The 21,329-nt window shown below is 42.1% G+C and overlaps 1 protein-coding gene across 10 annotated transcripts in view; it reads right to left on the bottom strand.

The window, feature by feature from the left end:
- The window catches only part of LOC121270752 (LIM domain-binding protein 3-like), a 171,631-nt gene that overhangs the window by 104,595 nt on the left and 45,707 nt on the right, over positions 1–21,329 (bottom strand). For all 10 annotated transcript variants that reach the window (XR_005941600.1, XM_041176143.1, XM_041176144.1 and 7 more), the window contains exons 3-4: positions 13,493–13,644; positions 1,807–1,882 (exon numbers count right to left, since the gene is read on the bottom strand). Coding sequence is in view for 9 of the 10 variants with exons in the window: in XM_041176143.1 (XP_041032077.1) it covers positions 1,807–1,882; positions 13,493–13,644 (228 nt within the window). In the remaining variant the exon portion in view is untranslated. The remainder of the gene's footprint in view (positions 1–1,806; positions 1,883–13,492; positions 13,645–21,329) is intronic.

Here is a 21,329-nt window from a genome sequence, read left to right as displayed (position 1 = left end):
CCTGTAAAGATATTGCTGTGGTAAAGGAATAGTGGGAATTTGAATGGTCTTCTTGTGTTTGTATTGAGATCTTTCCAGCCTTTTTGTCTGGTGTCACTTTTCTTGCTTTTTTAAATGTTTTATTCTTTGTATTGAAAAGTTCATCAGTAGACTCCTATGGATTTGTCGGTAACTTTCCTCCACAGTTTCTAAAAAAGTTAGGATCTATCAAGCCAGGTTTCACTCTGGGATCTGCCTTGTCCAGTATTAACAGCAGCTGGGATGGTAACAAAGTGCATTGGGAGAATATCCACACAAAGCATCACTTTGCTGGGAGGACATTTGCTAGGCGGATGGTGTTCCATCCTTCAGTGCTTCCAAGCAATGGGGCTGGATTCACCGAGAAGATTATATATTAAAGCAGCTGGAGGCACAGGTCCAAGACAGTGAATCTTCAGGTGGCAACTTTTTCTGTTGCACTAAGAAAATGTTATTGCACAAAGCAGACAGTCTATTTTAATATTAATCATTTAATTTCTATTTTTCTCCAAACATTCCAGTTCTTCCCCTCCTTGTATGAGGTATTAACTCTTTTATTGTTCACAGTTCCACGGGAGTCAATTGCTCTCATTTAAGTGCTCATTATTCTTCACATGCAAGCCTTGATGGTACATACTGGCAAACTGTCTAACTGTGGAAAGCATTGAAACTGATTGTAACCATAATCAACTGGTGTCCACATACAGACTTTGTAGCCATCAGGTACAAAGAGCCTGGCAAATTTCTCCTCCGCTAACTGTCTGCAGATAACTGTCGTACCATGATTTTTCTATTTGTTCTTGGGATGTGAGCATTGCTGGAAAGACCTGCCTTTATTGCCCTAATTGTCCTTAGGAAGTTGTGGTGAGCCACCTTCTTGAACCGCTACAGTTCATCTGTTGTAGGTACACCCACAGTGCTGTTAGGGAAGGAGTTTGAAGATTCTGACCCAGCAACAGTGAAGGAATAGTGATATATTTCCAAGTCAGGATGGTGTGTGTCTTGCAGGTGGTGGTGTTCCCATACGTTTGCTGCCTTTGTCTTTCTAGGTGGTAGAGGTCGCAGGTTTGGAAGATGCTATTGAAGGAGTACAGTCAGATGACTCAACCAAATCAAACTTGGGATCTGCGACTCAGAGATAGCGATCCTTGCGCCATCACCGATTGTCGCAATATAACTTCTCATCATTTCTGCTGAATGTTAACTACTTCAGGGTGGCAGATTTCAGGATGTTCATTCCTGTCATTTACACAATAATTATTGAAAACACAAATGTCTTCATAGTTGGTTGCTTAAGTTAATTAGCTAATTTAGCAAAGTTGATTAGGAGCCTAGTTTAAGGGTGTCACATTCCTGACAGTGTTTGGCAAACAGGCCTTCACTGATAAGAGTCGAGACAATAACATAAATCACATGAAAACATATCTTGTCCCTTCCAAATAAAATAAAGTCACTAGCGGTGCCTATGGTTAACAGACAGTCCGTATAAGGCAAGTGAAGAGAGCAGATTTTTCCATCATATAAACTTGTTCTCTTTTCCATCTTCCTTTCTTTGAATCTTCTCCATGCCGGTGTGAATGGCATGACTTCTGGGTGAAATGTTGTTACCAATGACTGTCACATTTTGCACAGGAATGCACCTCCACAAGGCACGGATATATGCTCTACGCAAGATGTTCGTGTCCTCAGTGTTATCAAAAGTCAAAGAGAATATTATACAAGAGTGGATATAAGAGAGTGAGTGTATGTTAATTGCAGAGCCAACATCGACTGTGGCACTGCCCTTACCTTTTGATGAGGGATAACTGGCATGGGAGAGTCCATACGAAGAGATGCAGTTGGCACCGGGCCTGGGCGTCTTGATCTGAAAGAACAAAATAATTTTTTCTTAAGAATATTTTTAAAACTATGAATAGTTCCTCCTGCTGCAGCTAGATAAGCTTGGACCAGCCTTTTTAAAGGGTTTCTCCCAGACAATTGCTAGAGTCAGGGTCTGGCTCCCATTTTCACTCTCCTCCCATAAGGAAATTCCTGGAACTGTCCTGTGGTGGCATGGCTGAAATCCATTATAACCTGAAAACAATGGGTGTTCTCGCAAGATAAACAGTACTGCACCTATAACGAGCAAGTGATTAAAACAGAGGCAGACCTAATGTTATATGACAGCCCTTGGATGAATACAAGGGATGAATAGTGTGAAGGCTTTGGACACCATCTCATACCTCAGGTGAGAAGAAATTCATCCCTAAACTGCAACCCACAAAACAATCCAAGCTGCATTTCATCTCTCCAACTCTTCATTAATCAAGTTAGCAAGACATCAGCCCAGATCAGAATTCTAACCCCAACCCCAAAATAAGCATGCTTATAGTCCCCATTATTCTACATCCCCACTGAGCAAGATCTCCGGCCTCAACCCCTTTTCATATCTAATCAAGATTTCAAAGCCACACTCCCCACTGCCCAACCCCCTACACCCCACCCAAATTGCTGCATTCCAGTTCCTACATACTGGTTGATAATTCTTTCTTCCTCCCTCCCCTCTGCTGGTTGCAATTGGCACTCAGAGGCTACCCCTATCAAATTCCCCTTTAACAGTGACCTCCCCAAACTACATTTTACATGCATAGCAACTCACACCTATCAAATTTTTGTTATCTGATAGCTCTCTGTACCATGCTTCAATTCTCCCATCCTGGTGACTTTAACTCCCTTCCCCTTCCCCCACCCTAACCCTAACTTGTGGCTTGTAGATGGTGGACAGGCTTTGGGGAGTCAGGAGGCATTCCCAGCCTCTGACCTACTCACGTAGCCACAGTATTTATATGGCTGGTCCAAGAGCTTTAAGTCTTTGGAGATTTAAGCCACTTGCACCATGACCAACATTAGTGATCCAGTCCTAAAAACTAATCGCGCTCTCAATGATGTCCTTTAATTCCTGCCTAAGTCAACCTTTTCCAACACTGCTCTGCTGCCCATGTGGGAATTGAGCCTGAGGTGACCACACAAGAGAAGATAAGTGGAGGAATCAGTGATGAATGGAAGAAGTAATTAAGAAAAGCACCTAGTTACTTGTCAATGATAGCTTTAACTCATTCCCCTTGCTGCAGTCAAGTGGCTGCTTTAGGTAATTTTGTGACACCCCAGTCTCAACAAGGGAGCCATACTCAGATCATTGGTCGGGATCAAAGCACTGCAGTCTGAATCTCTGACCTGGAATCCTACCCGGCTGACTCCTACTCCCATTTCTTATTTTCCTTCCAAAATATTGTATGCTATGATAACCACATGTCACCAAGATCAAAGCCCCCAGTATACAGTCACAGTACTTTGAGGCCTGCATTCAAGGTCTAGTGTTCTAGCAGGAGAGGATTGACATATCTTTATCAATACACTGTCTCAAGCCCAGTCAACTGGGAGATTGAAATAATTCATGGTGGGTGAGGTGAAGAAAAATGCCCAAAACAAAAAAAAAAGACCCAACTGAAAAAAACCCAGCTCAGAACATACAGGTTTCTGAAAATATCTCTCAATACATTAATAGATGGAGAAACCCAGAGTTTGGTACAGGGGAACCCTTTCTCCTTTATTCAGTTACATCCTCAATGTAAACAGGGCCATTGCTGGGGAATGGGGTGTTTCTGGGAGGCTGGTGTGAGGCTAAATTGTTTCAAGATTGTTGGTGGGGACCCAGTATTGGAGCTGCCCCCTCGGCCCTGTCCTTGCAGTGTGGGTGCAGGATGGAGTGCGGTGAAATGCGGGATTATTCCCCATTCCTGTGATTGGCCCCACCTACTGTTGCACACCAAACTCTTTCCTGTCAATCTCAAATTCACTGTTTGGTTCCACTGGGTGTTGCTTTGTTCATTGACTGATTTGATCTCCTCCCTTTATTCACAGAACTTGAAGCAGCTCCTTTCCAGGTGAGTTCCTTTCAGTTATACAGTGCCTGCTGCTGATAGGGAACCTTCACCTGTATCTGGGAGAAGAGTGAAAGTAGAGTCACAGCTGGGAAGTCTTTCTAGATAAGGTGCCTTCAAATGGTGGGGATTGATGTTTAACTATGATTTGAGGGATTATTGGCACAGACATCCTGTGGGAAATGGGAGATTTTACATGCACACTAACGACACCCAGTTCGACCTCACCACCACCTCTCCCCATCCCACTAATGACACCCAGTTCGATCTCACTACCACCTCTCCCCATCCCTCCATGGTCTCAGATTCATTGCTCTGGGCAATATCCAGAATTGGATGAGCTGAAAGTTGTCAAATTAAATACTGGGCAGATTGAAGCCATTGTTTTCAGATACCACCACAAACTCCATTTTCTTGGCATTGAAATCCCTCCAACTCCACAAGAACACAAAAAAATAGGAACAGGAGTAGACCATTTGGTCCTTCAAGCCTGCTACGCCATTCAATATGATCATGGCTGATCTGAATGAGGCCCTAACTCCACTTTCCTGTCTGGCCCCCAAACCCTTGACTCCCATTGTTTATTAAAAATGTCTAATTCAGTTTTGAATATATTCAGTGACCCAGCCTCCACTGCTCTTGGGGGACGAGAATTCCACAGATTAACAACCCTCAAAAAATTTCTCCACATCTCCAAGTTAAAATGGGAGATCCTTTATTTTTAAACTATGCCTTCTACTTCTATACTCCCCAGCAAGGGGGAAACATCCTCTCAGCATCCACCATGCGAAGCCTCCCTCAGGATCTTATGTTTCAATAAGATCAACTCTCATTCTTCTATACTCCAATAGATACAGGCTCAGCCTCCACAATTTTTCCTCATAAGATAATCCTTTCATCCCAGAAATCAGTCAAGTGAACCTTCTCTGAACTGCTTCTAATACAATTATATCCTCTCTTAAGTGAGGAGACCAAAATTGTACACAGTACTCCAGATGCGGTCTCACTAAGACATTGTATAGTTGCAGTGAAATTTCTCTACTTTTATACTCAATTCCCCTTGCAATAAATGGCAACATTCCATTTGCCTTCCTAATCACTTGCTGTATCTGCATACTAACTTTTTGTGACATGGTAGGGGCAGGTTCAATCGTGGCATTCAAAAATGATCTAGACTGTTATTTGAAAAGGAAGCACGTACAGCGTTATGGGGAGAAGGCAGCAAAGTGGCACAAAGTGAAATGCTCATTCGGAGAACTGGTGCAGACACAATAGGCTGAATGGCTTCCTTCTGTGCTGTACCAATCTGTGATATGGTTTCAATGTGTCTGAACTCGCCGCAGTTTATTATAACTGGCAATGTACAAAGGTCGTGATGGATGTAATAGATAAAGCCCAGCAAAACCTGCGGTGCGCAGCTAGTAAATAGGCTCAATTAATTCCAGTTAATTTGGCAGCCAATGGTGTGATACAAGCTGCTGCCCAAATTCCACAGGGATTTACAGTTCAATTATAAACATGTCCTTATAAGGGAAGGAAGGAACAAAAAAGAAGTAAGACGACAGAAAGGGAAAGCAAAAAATAAAAAAGGAAAACAAATCCGGGCTCATAGGATTCATAGTTCATGTTGGGCTCTCATTTATATCACACATGTAGGGCAGGAGGTTCTGAAGGATTTAGAACTGTTACTGTTTGAGAGAGATCAAGAACTTGTTACTATGCTGTCAGTTTAGCTCAGTTTCTAGCTGTCTAGCCTCCAAGTCAAAGGGCTGGGTTTTTCCCTGTGAGCTTCACAACCTCACTGGTCAGGCTCAGATGAGGGCCAGAAGCTCGCACAGTGTGGGAAACAGTCACCTGGCATTTGCCCTGGAATTGACCAATTAGCGGCTAAAGGGTGTGCTCACCATCCAACTGAGGACAGTGGGAGGGCTCTTGAAGCTGCAGCGCCAATCAGAGGCCTTCCCACCTGAAAGCAGCAGCAGGACAAGACCATGGCGGTTAAATGAGGGAGAAGGTGACCCAAAATGGAGGTGTCCCGTCTCCAATTTCTTAAAAATTAAAGCTAAAAAGATGTCTTTTGCAGCCATGCCACCACTCTTGTGGCCTGGGGAACACTTCTACATGGTGATCCGTGGGCCACTGCTGAACCCAGGCAGGTGGGGAGAGTCTCAAAGCCTGCCTAGAGCGCTGGCCCCCTACTCCTCTATCAGGAGGCAGCCTCCAGCTAAACTATTCCCTTCCACCTGTGGGAACCTGGAAAATCCCAGTTGACCTCCAACAATTAGCCTTAAGTGGCCATTAATAGGCACAATTGGCTACCCACTGTTTGCGGGCAGGTAGTCCTTCCACATTCCCATCCCAGCTCCAGGAGAACGGCCTGGGGCCAAGGAGTGAGGGGACCGCCATGTTAGTGCCAACACCGCCCCACCTCTCCACCCCTTCATCCCCAGCAGCTCCATTCCCAGCCCAGACAGGGGCTTAGAATCAGCCCCAAAGTTGTGGGTTCAAGATCAGCTTCGAAGCTTCAGAAACGGTCACCAGCTGGCCACGTTTCCTGAACCAGATGCATCCTCAGTCAGGCCCAAATCTGAAAAAGCCCAAGCAGGTAAGGTTGTGGGGACAGGAGAGCGCACTGATCATCCTCATTGGAATATCAGTCCTTCATTCACTGAAGCTCAGTTCCAGAGGGAAGGTAGTCCATTTGATGTGGACCCAAAGGAAAGCAAAGTATACTAAACAAACCCAGAGGCATGGTGGAGCAAGGGTTGATGGAATGAAATTCAGTTACTACATATTGGACAAACCTAAACAAACAGTCATACAGTCCAAAAGGATAAAATAAAATTACAAGAATGAGTCTCTCTGGTGCCAATTGGCAATGTTATACAGTTTTCCCACTGCAGACTAGTGGGCAGAGTCCAGTTTCCCTCATCTGTGGGACACTCCACTCAGTACATCTCCCAGCAAAAATTCTCAGGACACAACACGTATCACCCTTGTGCTTGCTAACCTACATTGGACTCCAGCCCAACAACACCTCAATTTTAAAATTCTCATCCTTGTATTCAAATCTTCGAAATCTCGCATCTTTCTACTTCTATCTCTGTAACCTCCTCCAGCTCTGCAAGCTTTGATCTCTGCTTTCTTGACAAATTTCATTCTCCCATCACTTTCTGATGTTGAGTTCAATGGGACATCATTCACCTTTCAAGATCTTGTCTCAGGGGCTATAATTTGTATCATTGAGTAAGGGCAAACTATTTAACCACATGGTGCATCACAGCTGCACACAAGCACAGTTTCACCACACAGATTTCCAGCAGGGGCCCCCTTGACTGGTTTTCTCCTCCCAGGGACATTGACTGTTGCACTGCAAATGACCAGCACAACAAAAAAAAACTTACATTAATGCCTATAATGCAGTTAGGCATTCCGTGGCACTTCACAGGAATGATATCAGACAAAATTTGACACCGAGCTACATAAGGTGATATAAGGACATGTGGTCAAGCCTGGTCAAAGAGGCAAGGTTTAAAGGAGCATCTTAAAGGAGGAGAGAGAGAGAGAGATAGAGGTGCAGGAGTTTAGGGAGGGAATTCCAGAGCTTTGGGCCTTGACAGCTGAAGGCACAGCTGCCAACAGGTGGGGTAAATGAAATTGGGGGTGAGCAAGATGCCAAAATTAGAGGAGTGCAGGGATCCGAGCCTAGTAAAGCTGGAGGAGGTAACTGAGACATGAGGGGCAAGGCACAAGAGGGATTTGAAAACAAGGACGAGTATTTTAAAATCGAGGACAAGCAGCCAACGTAGATCTATGAGCACAGCCCAATGGGTGAATGGGGTGATTGTCTCCTTCAGGGCAGTTGAGACACATTGAGCGAAATGGCATCTCACTTGTGTGCAAATTATAACCTTGTGAACTCCTTGAATTTGCCTGACACCCCTCCTCTTACCTGTTCAAAGAAGTTTCCTAAATTTACCATTTCTAAGCTCTGTCAGCAGAACTGAAGATAAGACAGGACACATTTTTTTAACCCCTTTTGATTTTAGGAACACAGGAACAGAAATAGACGATTCGGCTCATTGAGCCTGCTCCGCCATTCAATTCGATCATGGCTGATCATCTACCTCAATGCCACTTTCCTGCACTATCTCTATATCCCTTGATGTCATTGGTCACCAGAAATCTATTGATTTCAGTCTTGAACATGCTCAATGATTGAGCTTCCACAGCCTCTGGGGTAAAGAATTCCAAAGATTCATCACCCTTTGCGCGAAGAAATTTCCCCTCATCTTGGTCTTAAGTGGCCTACCTCTTATCTTGAGACTACGTCCCCTAGTTTTTAGACTCACCAGCCAGGGGAAACATCTTATCTATACCACCCTGTCACAATTTTGTAAGTTTCAACGAGACCCCCCCCCCCCCATCACTCTTCAAAACTCTAGGGAATATAGATCCATTTTAGTCACTTTCTCCCAGCTTTAGACTCCTCAGTACTTCACACCAATTATTGGCTCTTCTCTTCACTTAGGATAAACCACTTTTAAGATTTTCAGTAGTTAGGAGTACGAGAGGGACCCATGATGAATGCAATGCCCTAATTTCTATTCTTTCTTTGGGGGTAACAGGCTTACTTCTGCTCCCCTGACTCCTTATGTAAACAATTATAAACATTTCCTTTACTTCATTAATGCTTTGTATCAGTTTTGAGTGTGTAATTTGGAGATATTCCCTTAACAAATCATTGTCTGACTTGGCTATAATTACCAACTTAAGGCAGACTGTTCTGGTCAGAGAGATGACAAGATGGATTTGAGTTAGCGGAATCTGAGCTACAAAATTAAAAGTTTGTCTCAAACTGGAATAAAGCTTCCTTTTCATTCAAATCTTGGTTTGCAAAGGAATCATTACAACTTTAAAACAGAAATTGTCAATTCAAGACGTAGGTCTTGTCTCGATTGGTAGCACTATCAAGTTGGAGTCAGAACATAATCTAGGCAGCCACTTCAGTGCAGTACCGAGCAAGTACCATACTGTTGGAGGTTTTGTCTTTCTGGCACAATGTTTTCCGAAGGCCCTGTCTGCCCTTTCAGATGGATGGAAAAGAGTGGGAAAGTTATGTTGGTATCCTGGTCAATATTTATCCCAGAACCAACATCACTAAAACTGATTATTTTGTTGTTATCTCAATGCTATTTCTGGGAGCTTGCTGGGAGAAAATTGATTGCCATATTTCCCTACATTACAATATTGACTACATTTCAAATGCACTTCATTGGCTGTGAGACGCTTTGGGACATCTTGAGGATGTGAATGGCACTATAAAAATGCAGATACAAGCCCTTTCTTTCTAACATCACTTGAGGTCAGAACTCGACACAGCAGTTCTGAGTACCATAATTTAGGAAGGATTTATTTACTTTGGAGGGAGTACAGCGTAGATTTACTAGAATGATGCTTGGAATCCAAGGTTAAAATACAAGGTGACATTAAACAAAGTAGGGTTGTATCTGAGAATTAGAAGGGTAAAAGGTTGATTTGATCAAAGTTTTCAAGATAATTAAGGGAACATATAGAGAGAAACTATCAACCCTATCTCTGTTGGTTGGGAAGCCTAGGACTAGAGGGCATTGTCTAAAAATTAGAACCAGATCTTTCAGGAGTGAAATTAGAAAACATTCCTACACACAAAAAAGGAGGTAGAGGTTTGGAACTCTCTTCTGTAAACAGCAATTGATGCTAGATCAATTACAAATTTTAAATCTAAGATTGATAGATTTTTGTTAACCAAAAATATTAAGTGATATGGGGAAAAGGTAGGTATATGGAGTTAAGTCACAGATCAACCATGATCCATCCCCATTGAATGGAGGAATAGGTTTGAGGGGCTAAATGGCCTTCCCTATTCCTATAATTATAGCAAAAGTGCTCACTACATGGCTAATGCTTCATAAAGGGATCAAAATTCAGGAGGGGACTATTCCTCCACCTCCTCCTTCAGATACCATGCCCTAAAAGAGCATTGGTAAACATGGACCTCCATTGGATTAGTCATTGATTAAGCTTAGAAAAGTACTGCAGTGGTTTGCTGTTGCCTTCTGCATAATGGCTGATCAGAAAACTCTCCTGCTCTTACCGCCTGCCATCAGGCGCACTGGAAGGATTCATAGGCTGGTAATCAATCTGTTTGGCTACATTATGCTGCACCTTCCATGACCATCAAGTCCTGAAGTGAGACTTGAACCCAGAGCTTCTGGCCCAGAGACGGGGATGCTACCATTGTGTCACAAGATCTCCCAAAGGGACTATTACTTAAATGAAAATAAAGTGCATAGAAAATGAAAGATCTAGCCATCCTGATCCACTATTGAAGCTACTACAACTATACTCGGTGGCAAGGGGTAAAGAAACTCAGATGTTGTGACGTATTAAAATGTCAATAATGAGCCCAAATTCACAGGTAACTCTGCCACTTCGTACATTATTGTTGTGATCACACTTAGAAAACTGTATATAGTTCTGGTTCCCAAAGTACAAAAAGATATTGCAGCTTCTGAAAGGATAGAGAAAAGAGCAACCACGATGATTAAGGGAAGGAGGGATTGGATAATAAAAAAGGATTATGTAAATTGGTCATATTCTCACTGGAAAAAGGGCAGGTTAAGAAGCGATATGCCTGCTGTGTTTAGGGACTGATTAATGTAACACATGACAAGCTGTTCACCTTGGTCAGCAACTCACCAAGCTGCCCTCGACAGCACCTTCCAAACCTGTGACCTTTACCACCTAGAAGGACAAGGGCAGCAGACACATAGGAATAGTTAAGTGGATCCAAGCTGATTGGTGAAGCAGAAACCAAGGTACAGAACTTTTCTTTATTCAATGAGTTTGACTTGTTCGTAGCTCTCCTCCCACTCAACCCAGTGTCCCAACTATCCCCTATTTATATGTGCTCAAAGACAATTAATATCCACCAACTGTTTCTCTTAACCGTAACAATGTAATCGACATTAACAAAGCTTAACAATGTAATTGAAAAGGCATTAACAACACCACCACTTGCAAGTTCCCCTCCAGGTCAGACACCATCCTGACTTGGAAATATATCATGTTCCTTCACTGTCACTGGATCAAAATCCTGGAAATTCCTGCCTATGGATATCATGGATGTATTCACACTAGAGGGACTGCAGCAGTTCAAGAAGGTGGCTCATCATCACCTTTCAAGGAAGGTTAGGGAAGGGCAATAATTGCTGGCCTTATCAGAGACACACATCCCAAGAGTGAATTTAAAAAAAAGAACATTGGAACCAAAGGACATGGCCTAAGTTTGACAGCAGAATAAATTCAAAACCATTCTGCCATCTTATTAGACAACAATTCCATTATCATACAACTGTCAGGGTGGTAAATGAATTGGATGTACTTTGGCCTTTTCAGGACTAACAACTCATATAGACAGTGACAGAGAAAGGAATATGAAGTGAAGGAGAGTGAATTAAAAAAAGGCTCTTGTAGGTGTAAACTAAATAGTCGAAATTATGCTAACCTCTAGGAAATAGGAGATTGCACCGAACTTTGGAAATAGTTAAAGCAATGTTTTAAATTGTTTACAGGAATTATTGGAGCAGATGTAAAAAAGAAAAGGTTCAATTTTCATGTTATTCAGGAAGAAGCATTAATAATTTCTGCTCTGTGCAACGAAAACTGGGTACTAGACACAATTAGGTCAGAATAGAGAATTTCTGCCTGTGGTTTTGAAGTTCTTAATTGGATGGCATTGCACTGTTCACTTAGTTTCAAAATAGGATATAGTTTGTGAGAAAGTGTTCTTCAGAATCAATTAAGACACTGGTTGCTGAATGCAGGCAAAATATGAAGTAATATTCTGTCACCATCAGCTGTCAAAACAAGCAGACTTTATATCTCAGGAAACTTGCCATTAAAAGCCATTAACATTGCATCTTAGAGGACGTGAAGATAAAATGGCTTCACATAAAAGAAACTGCATGAGATAAATCTCAATTCTGGCTGATAGCTTTTATTTCTGGCAAAGGCGTCCAGTCTCCGTGAGAACACTCGTGACTCATTTACTTCAACATTTCATCTCGAAACATTATGGATGCACCATTTAATTCATTCCATGGGATTGTTACAAGGGAGCTATAAAAGATTCCATTTTCTGCAAAGGGCATTTAACCCCTTGTGGATGTTTTCTAATTTTCTATTGTACTGATTTTTTAGTCTTTATTTATTTATTCTAAAAGATGTAAGCAATGTTGACAAGTCAACATATTTCAGGTAGAAAAATTCCCAGGCTTCATCCAATGTCACTTAAACAGATTATCTGGTCATTATCATGTTCTGTTTGAGGGAGCTTGCTGTGCACAAATTGGCTGCCAAGTTTTCTATGTTACAACTGTAACTACACTTGAAAAGGACTTAATTGACTGTAAAGTGATTTCAGGCATCTTGAGGTTGTGAAAGACACTATATAAATACATATATTTTGCTGTTTTTAAAGATCTATATCTTAGATACCATTTGAAAGTACTATCCTCAAGCAGTCCATGCTTGCAAAACCCAGAAGAGAATGTCTAGTGGTAGCTACAATTCTGCAATTGGGTAGCACTAGCTGAACAATCCTGATTGTGCTAATAGCTACACTAACAACCAGTTTAAGATAATCGGTTGAGATCATAACATGGCTCATTTATGCTTGCCAGAAGCAGCATACATTCATACGCAGGGACTTGCTCTCTGCACACAAAAGAAATATGTTCAAGCCTTGCACCTTTTTTTGACTTAGGGAGTCTATAGTTCCCCTTTGCTTTCTCCATGGCAATGCCTTGACTAATCAGAGTCAACTTGCCAACTAATCAGCATCCTTTTCTCCTGTAGTATAAATTGTTGTGATAGTTTGAAATTTGGCATTCTTGCATTTGTCCTGATGAGTACAAGATGAAAAACTTCAGCAACATCTCTCTCTTTTCAGGAATATTCAGTTGGAAGTAATGTACTACATACATTAATAGACAGTTTGTAAGGAGTTCAGCACTGTGCCGGCTCTTCATTGTCAGATGACATTTAACACTCATTAACCTAGAAAACTAGCAAGCACTGGCTGAAAACCTCAAACAAACTGGAACTACCTCCCTCAACCATCCACTGCTGCAAAAAAAGAAAAAGACTACTCAAAAGCAGCCCTGTACATAGGGCTAAGACATGTAAAAACAGGTAGTTATACTGAAGGTGCAGTGGGACATAACTTTTACAGTAGATTTACCCATCACCAGGATGTTTTGCAATGAAAGATTTAGAGCAGTAACTAGTAGTAATCCTGTAACTGCGTGCACTTCCCACAGGTTTTGCCTCCCCCGGCTCCCCAGGGTCTACAAAGCAAAACAAACCAGATGGAGTTAGTAAGTATCTGAATGTGAGGCTTCAGTTCACAGTATTTGACACCCCATGTACACAACATTGCTAACATGCATCATAACTTCTTTTTCTATCCATCACATCAATTTATTTCACACTAACAAATATGCACCTACTTTTGGAGGCTCAGGTTCAGAGAGTAGGAGGCTGACTTGATCTTATTCTGGCATTCCAGGTGGGTCATGCCTTCTGTGCTGACCCCATCTATGGCCACGATGGTATCTCCCTGGCTGATGTTTGCTTGGGCTGCCTTGCTACCCGGGCTTATCTGAAATGACAAGAAGCATATGTGAACGTTCAAAACTTAAAAATCAAAACAAACAGCAGATTAAAAAGAGCACAGCAAACCAAACTGAAAGAAAATGATAGACTTAGGGTTTCGGGTGTAAACCTTCATCACACTGTTTATGGAAAGCTTACAAGGGCATACTCAAGAAGACAGAACAGGAGAGGGTAGCAGAATTATCGCTCAGACATCGAGAGCTCACATTGGCTCATTGCTTTTCTAAAGAAACAGCCAATGGGCACAATAATCCCCCAAAAGTTCTGGGAAACACTCGAAGGTGATGGCATTACCTATCACTCTTCGTAAAGGTTATCTGAAATTGAAGTCAGCTATTGAAGCCCTTCAAAGCAGAAGTAAGAAGGATATCAAGGTAAGTAAGAAACAGCTCAGTGAGCTAAGGTTTGACATATTGGTTAGTCTTTCAATTATGGATATAAAGAGATCCCAGAAGATATTAGATGCTGCTTTTGAAGTAAATATTGAATTTGGTTCTGTCAGTGGAAGAGGACAAAGATGGAAAGGGCTAAAGCAGTTTTCAACAAGGAGGTCAGGGTAATTTTTACAGACAAAACAGAGATTGCATGACTAACTGCTCTTCCAAAATCATGTGTCAACTTTAAGTAATATTAAATTAACTTAAAAAAATGTTGTGATTACAATCAGGTTTTTAATCTCCTTTTATCAGAAGTTTCTCCTCTCTGTCCCTTGCTTGAAGGAATAGACTCCTTGCTGTGTGGCCTGGGAACTATTTGTCCTCTGGTACCACCTCTAAGTGCCATTTTTCAACTATGCACTTGAGTATTCATCTGTTTGAAGCATCACAGGTGGCGCAACCTTTCAAGCCCTTCAAACCCTATGTCCATCTTGAATGCAGAATAGTGATCAGGAGTGGCAGTCTAGATTCATTTCCCCTTCCCCACCTTACAAGCCTAAGGATAATGAGCGCTGTAGTGCTGTGATTAGGTAACTCTTGGACTTAGGAACTCACCTGAACAAACTCACCCAACATTAATGGAGCCTATCAATTGTCTATTCCCTGCTGATGCCCCTTGTTAAAGATTATGGGCTGCAGATGTTAATTTTAAAAATTCTTTCCTGGGATGTGGGCTTTGCTGACAAGGTCAGCATTTGTTGCCCATCCCTAAATTGCCCTTGAACTGAGTGGCTTGCTGGGACATTTTCAAAGGGCTGTTAAGAGGCAGTCACATTGCCCTGGGTCTGGAGTCACATGTAGGCCAGATGAGGTAAGGATGATAGATTTCCTTCCCAAAAGGACATGAGTGAACAAGATGGGTTTTTACAACAATCAACGATAGATGCCATGGTACAGAGACTAGCTTTATATTCTAGATTTATTAATTGAATTTAAATTCCACCAGCTGCCGTGTTGGGATTTGAACCTACCTCCCCAGAACATTAGCCTGAGTCTCTGGATTACTAGCCCAGTTACCACTACACTACTATTAGAGAAGGGCAAGAGATTTTTTTTTTTAAAAAGTGCACATGCACAACTGGAATAACCACATCATCAAGAGACAGATTGAAGGAAATAGGTCCCGGTCCACAAGAGAAAGATTTGAAATGGTGCTGAAGGAGGCAGGATGCAAACTGGTGGTTATTGACTTCTCCGCAACATGGTGTGGACATTGTCAAACTATCAAGCCACGATTCCATGAATTGGCAGAGAAAAACCCAAGTGTAATTTTCTGTGAGGTAGATGTGGATGATGCACCAGATCTTGCTGAACAATGTCAAATAAATTGCATGCCAACATTCCATTTCTACAAGGAAGGAGAGAGGGTGTTTGACTTTGCTGGAGCCAATCGAACAACACTGGAAGACAAAATTCGAGAGCTGCGGTAATGGCCTTTAATCTTAATGAAACCTGTGTTTCAAACCAAAAATAAATCAAATAACTAGCCACACTCAACACTGACTGGAAAGCCTTTTGCCATGGAAAAGGTAATGGTGATAATGCAGTCACTGCAGCCTCAATATCATCCTGTGAAATCAAACAACTATCTTCAAGAAAATAAGAGAGCCATGAAGAGAAAGAGACAGAAAAAATGAAAAGAGCACTGCTACCTTACTACATCTCTCAAACATCTGACACAAATGAAATTTTCTGAAGTGCAGGCAAAAGCAGGAAATGTACACAGCACAAATGAGGTCCATGATTGCACCATTTTTTTTGAGAAAGGACCAATATCCAGCACCTCAAGAGAACTCAAAACAGTAAATACTCAGAAGTTAATGGAGAGAGTTAACATCTCAGGTTGATGACCTTTCAATAAAACTGGGTTTTGGTTTCATCAACCTGAAACTGTTTCTCGCTCCACAGATGCTGTCCGACCTGCTGAGCATTTCCTGCATTTTATAGTTTTCATTTCAGTTTTCCAGTATCTGCAGTATCTAGCTTTCTCACCAGGAAAACTCCATTCCCTGAAGCGTGCCAAAGGACTATTGTTTAAGGGTAGCAGGCTGCAACCAACAGACGGGTCAGAGCGGGGTTGATTGGTTTGGGCTTTGATCAGTTCACCCTTACCTATGGTGCTGCGGTCCCAATGATTCCTAGTCTTTAGCTAACTTCAAGAGGAGCCCTTGACCAATCAAAAACCCAGGGAACAGGCCACTGAAAGAGAGCACTGAGCTAAATAAATATTACATTGTACATTCTTCCATGTTTACACATCCTACTCCACCATTATATTGGATTACATAGGATTTTTGGCACAGAAACAGGCCATTTGGCCCAACCAGTACATGCTGGTGTTTTGTTCCAGCCAAGACTCCTCCCATCTTTCCTCAGCTAAATCTACCATTGTAACCCTCTATTCCCTCCTCCTTTAAAAACCTATCTAGTTACCCCTTAAATACATCTGTACATCATTCCAACAATTCACAAGGGACCCTCCCAGCATTCATTATTCATAAGGATGGCACTCATCAACTGCTTTAGGTCTCTAAAGATCATTAAACTCCTTGTAATAATCAGGAAGAGGTCCTACTCCTGACTAGTTAAGTACCTTCCACTGGAGGGTATATGTCAGGGGAGATTAAAGTTAGGCTTGGCTATGATATTATCATTGTTGAATAGCAAGCCAACACTTTAGCCACTTACCTGAGATCTTCCAGAAACTATGGTATCATACTCTAGCAGGAGTTCCCAAGTCTTCCTGGGGGTGTGGGGGACAGAAAGGAACCAATCTAGGGAAGCCTCACTTAAATGCCAAGCATTGCACACCCTCCCTCCCAAGAAAGCTGTGTCCACATCGACTGCACAAGCCAAGATGATCAGATATATAATCACAGCACAAGGTTCCAGGTCATTTCTAGCATTTATATCCATCACTGGCACTGAGGTTTTTATTGAAGAAAACTGACCCTTGTGTCTTGTTAACTGATAAATATATCTTTAAGTGATAAATATATCTGTGTTGCTGACTCAGCCAGTGTTTTTCACAGGCAATGCGAGTCAGTGAGAATCTAGAGCTCTTTGCACCTGTTGCACATCCATCATCTGATGGGCCCTTCCCCTTCTGTAGGTACTCTGCCAGACTTGAAGCAACCGTGAAACATATTATGCTGCACTAGAGGGGCTGGTTCAAAATTCTATGAAGGAACATCAACAAAATAAAAGGAAACCTATCACTAAGTAAGGCCCATCATAAAGAGAATGGGGCAAATTATCTCAAGAGTACAACCCCTGAGATTACATGAAATACAAATTGTAACCCTTTTTGCCAAGCCTTGTGCAGCCCTCAATTAGATTCATTTCTGTAACTAACTTCTGGGAATGGGGTATGCAACATTATTCTACATTATATTTTATGTATATGCACATTCTTTGCCACTGGTTCTCCGTTTGCTACACCGTTTGGTGTTCAGTGCTGGAATGTGTTTCCAGGATGGTAACAATGAACAGGGTTGTCACTATTGCGTAAAGTCCGTGGACCATAGAAACATTCTCCCGATATTTAAAGAGAGAACGGTGGCACCCTGGGGATGCTCAGGGCTTCACCGTAAGTTTGTTGAGATTCATCCCGAGCAACTCTAACGTAGGATTCTATGCTTTGTGGGCTGTTCCCAGGGATGCACACCAAGATAAATATCGACAGCTGCTGAAGGACCACCAATCCAATGAACGACACTCTTTGGTCTGCCTGAAACTTGTTGGTCTTCCAGTGCAAAGTGTTGTTGATTTTGCAGAGTGGCACATTCCAATATCCAGGACTATGTGCTTGATGGATGCATTAAAGCTTGGGACAGCCTCCACAAAGGTGCATTGGGGAAAGGCCTCTCTCCTAAGGCCCTGCCACAGTATACTGAGGGACTGCAAACTATATAAAATGCCTTGGGCTATATATTTGACAAGGAATGAATATCGTAAATATAAATGCAATTTTAAGTGTAGTGAGGCACCTTAAAACATACCATGCTGAATGAAATTGATCTCATTTCCACTTTATGTAAAATCAACTTTGAACTGTCATGCAACGTACTTTTATAAATTTTATGATTAAAGTATTTTTAGAAAATAAAGTTTAGTGAGGCACCTCAGAGGCACTGTATTAAAAGAGATTGAATTGTATTGTGCTTTAATGTAATGTCAAATTTGAACAGTTTTTACAAATTTTATGAAGTATATTTTTAGTAAAAAATGATTTGCAGTGAAATCTTCATGAGTCAAACTCAGATGATATGAAATTATGCTTGTGTCGACATTATCAACCATTCCCACTGGCAGAATAGCAAAAGCTATGGAACAATGCCCACGATTAGCTGAAATTCTGCAGTAGCTTAGACGAACATCTAAACTGGTCATGGGACTGCTGACCAGAGTGGAGTGTTTAAACCCCACCTAAATGGGCTCAATTATGAAACACTGGACAAACCATCATTTAATTTTTAAAAATTTATTCATGGGATGTGGGCATTGCTGGCTAGGTCAGCATTTATTGCCCATCCCTAATTGCCCTTGAGAAGATGGTGGTGAGCTGCCTTCTTGAACCGCTGCAGCTCATGTGATGTGGGAAACCCACAGTGCTGTTAGGAAGGGAGTTCCAGGATATTTGAACACAGTGACAGTGAAGGAACGGCGATATATTTCCAAGTCAGGATTGTGTGTGGCTTGAAGGGGAACTTGCAGATGGTGGTGTTCCCATATGTCTGCTGTCCTTGTCCTTCTAGATGATAGCGGTCCTGGGTTTGGAAAGCGCTGTCTAAGGAGCCTTGGTGAGTTGCTGCAGTGCATCTTGTAGAGGTACACATTGCTGCCAATGTGCGACTGTGGTGGAGGGAGTGAGATGGTTTGTGGATGGGGTGCCAATCAAGCAGGCTGCTTTGTCCCGGATGGTGTTAAGCTTCTTGAGTGTTCCTGGAGCTGCACTCATCCAGAAAAGTATTCTATCACACTCCTGATTTGTGCCTTAAAGACAGTAGACAGGCTTTGGGGAGTCAGAAGGTGAATTACTAGCTGCAGAATTACCTGCTCTTGTAGCCACTATATTCATATGGCTGTTCCAGCTCAGTTTCTGGTCAATAGTAACTCTCAAGATGTTGATAGTGAGCAATTCAGCAATGATAACGCCATTGAATCTCAAGGGGCGATGGTTAGATTCTCTCTTGTTGGAGATGTTCATTGCCTGGCACTTGTGTGGCGTGAATGTTACTTGCCACTTGTCAGCCCAAACCTAGATATTGTATAGGTCTTGCTGCATTTGAACATGGCACTGTTTCATTATTTGAGGGGTCACAAGTAGTGCTGACCAATGTGCAATCATCAGTGAACATCCCCACTTCTGATCTTATGATGGAAGGAAGGTGATTGATGAAGCAGCTGAAGACAGTTGGGCCTAGGACGCTATCCTGAGGAACTCCAGTGATGCCCTGGAACTGAGATGATTGCCCTCCAACAACCACAACCATCTTCCTTCGTGCTAGGTATGACTCCAACCAGATAGTATTGCCCCCGATTCCCATTGACTCCAGTTTTGCTAAGTTCTCCTAAATCCTACATGCGCTCAAATGCTGTCTTGATATTAAGGGCAGTCATTCTCACCTTACATCAAGATTTCCCTGTAAAACCCATGAATATGGCAAAACCTGTGACAATGTTAAGCATTGTTGATTGGAGAGAAGGTGAAGTTGATAGAGCAAGTGGAAATCCATGGCCTGAAGCAGAAAGCAGACAGGATGCATTCAAGTGGCAGATTGGGCTTCCTCAGCTATCACAAAGCTATGCTTAATCCAAATTTGAAGGCTGTTCCCCCTGGGATTTGACTTTCGAAATTTCACTGTACTCCATTTCCCACCAGCAACTGGCAGGATTGTTGTTGGGGTTGGGGTCCCTGGCAATTGGGAAAGATCACAGTGTTTAGCAGTGACATTCATGGCCCAGTATATGATCGACACAATGCACTGGTATCAAAGCATGCTGGACTTTTGCAGGTGATCTCCATCTGCGGGACTGACTTCTAGATATAGCAACATGGGGGCCAGACCAAAGGATATGGGGGCAAAGGTGGGTAATTGGAGTTAGGTAACAGATAAGGTTGCCAACCCACTAGGATTGGTCTAGAGTCTCCAGGAATTGAAGATCAATTTCCAGGACACTGCTGTGTGCAACCCTGGAGAAAAATCATCAGGAAGTTAAAAAAGTTTTTGCTATTTTCTTTGAATCTTTCTCTTTACCAGATATACAAAGAAAATGGCAAAAAATAGGATGTTTGACTGACAGTCAAGCATCATCCAATTGGGTAATGAGTCTTTTTGCTTTCCAGTTGGCGTAGGAGGGCAATACATCACAAGAATAGATGTTATGATTGACTAATGGCAAGAGCATGGGGTGAAGTCATGTGATGAAACCTCCATATATACAGTTGGTAATCCTAGTCACAGATCACAACAAGGGAATAAAAATGGTCTGTGTGCTAACAGAAAAATCTTGCTGCCTATTCAAATATTGATGTGGCCACATAAGATACTTTCCCAATCCATGCCCCCGCCCCCACTCATCCTAGCTATATGTTGAAGAAGAAAGCACAAATTATCAGTTCAGGTTTTTCAAACAGCATTTTCACCTTTGGTAACCTGGTCAACGGTTTCTTCAAATAAATCTCAGCCATCACAATCTGAAACCAGAGGGTTTTAAAAAATCTTCCTGATGTAGCCAGTGTCCAACAGTCTACTGTAAGCTATGTACAACTAAGACAGAAAATCACATTTATTTACATTTAAAATAGTTGGCAAATGAGGAACAGACAGTACCAACAGCTGGGACAGCTGTTGAAGAAGCCACCTGGTCACTCAGATAATTTTTAGTCTCTTGGAAGTAAACAGCAAGTCCCTTCAGGAAAGAGGGTTTCATTATGGGCTGAAAAAAAAAGTGACACCACAAGCAGGGGCCAAAATAAAAGATGGAAATTGACAGGGGATATCACCCAGTTGCTGCTCTCAAGTGACTAGAACTGATTTTATGTCCATAGTTTATGTTGTGCAGCTATCTTCCACTCAAGGAATTTTGCTGGAGAAATAATCCTGCTCTTACTGGGAGATGTTGCTGTAGTTCCGATCATGACCTCTGTTTGCTGTAGTTCATAGAGACTCTTTTAAATAAATCCGTTTTGCTTTAAGTCATGCCATGAGCCCCACCCCACTTCTGACTC

This window comes from Carcharodon carcharias, chromosome 28, assembly GCF_017639515.1.
Source record: "Carcharodon carcharias isolate sCarCar2 chromosome 28, sCarCar2.pri, whole genome shotgun sequence".
In the NCBI taxonomy this organism is placed as follows: domain Eukaryota; kingdom Metazoa; phylum Chordata; class Chondrichthyes; order Lamniformes; family Lamnidae; genus Carcharodon; species Carcharodon carcharias.
This window is presented reverse-complemented; position numbering and strand designations above follow the sequence as displayed.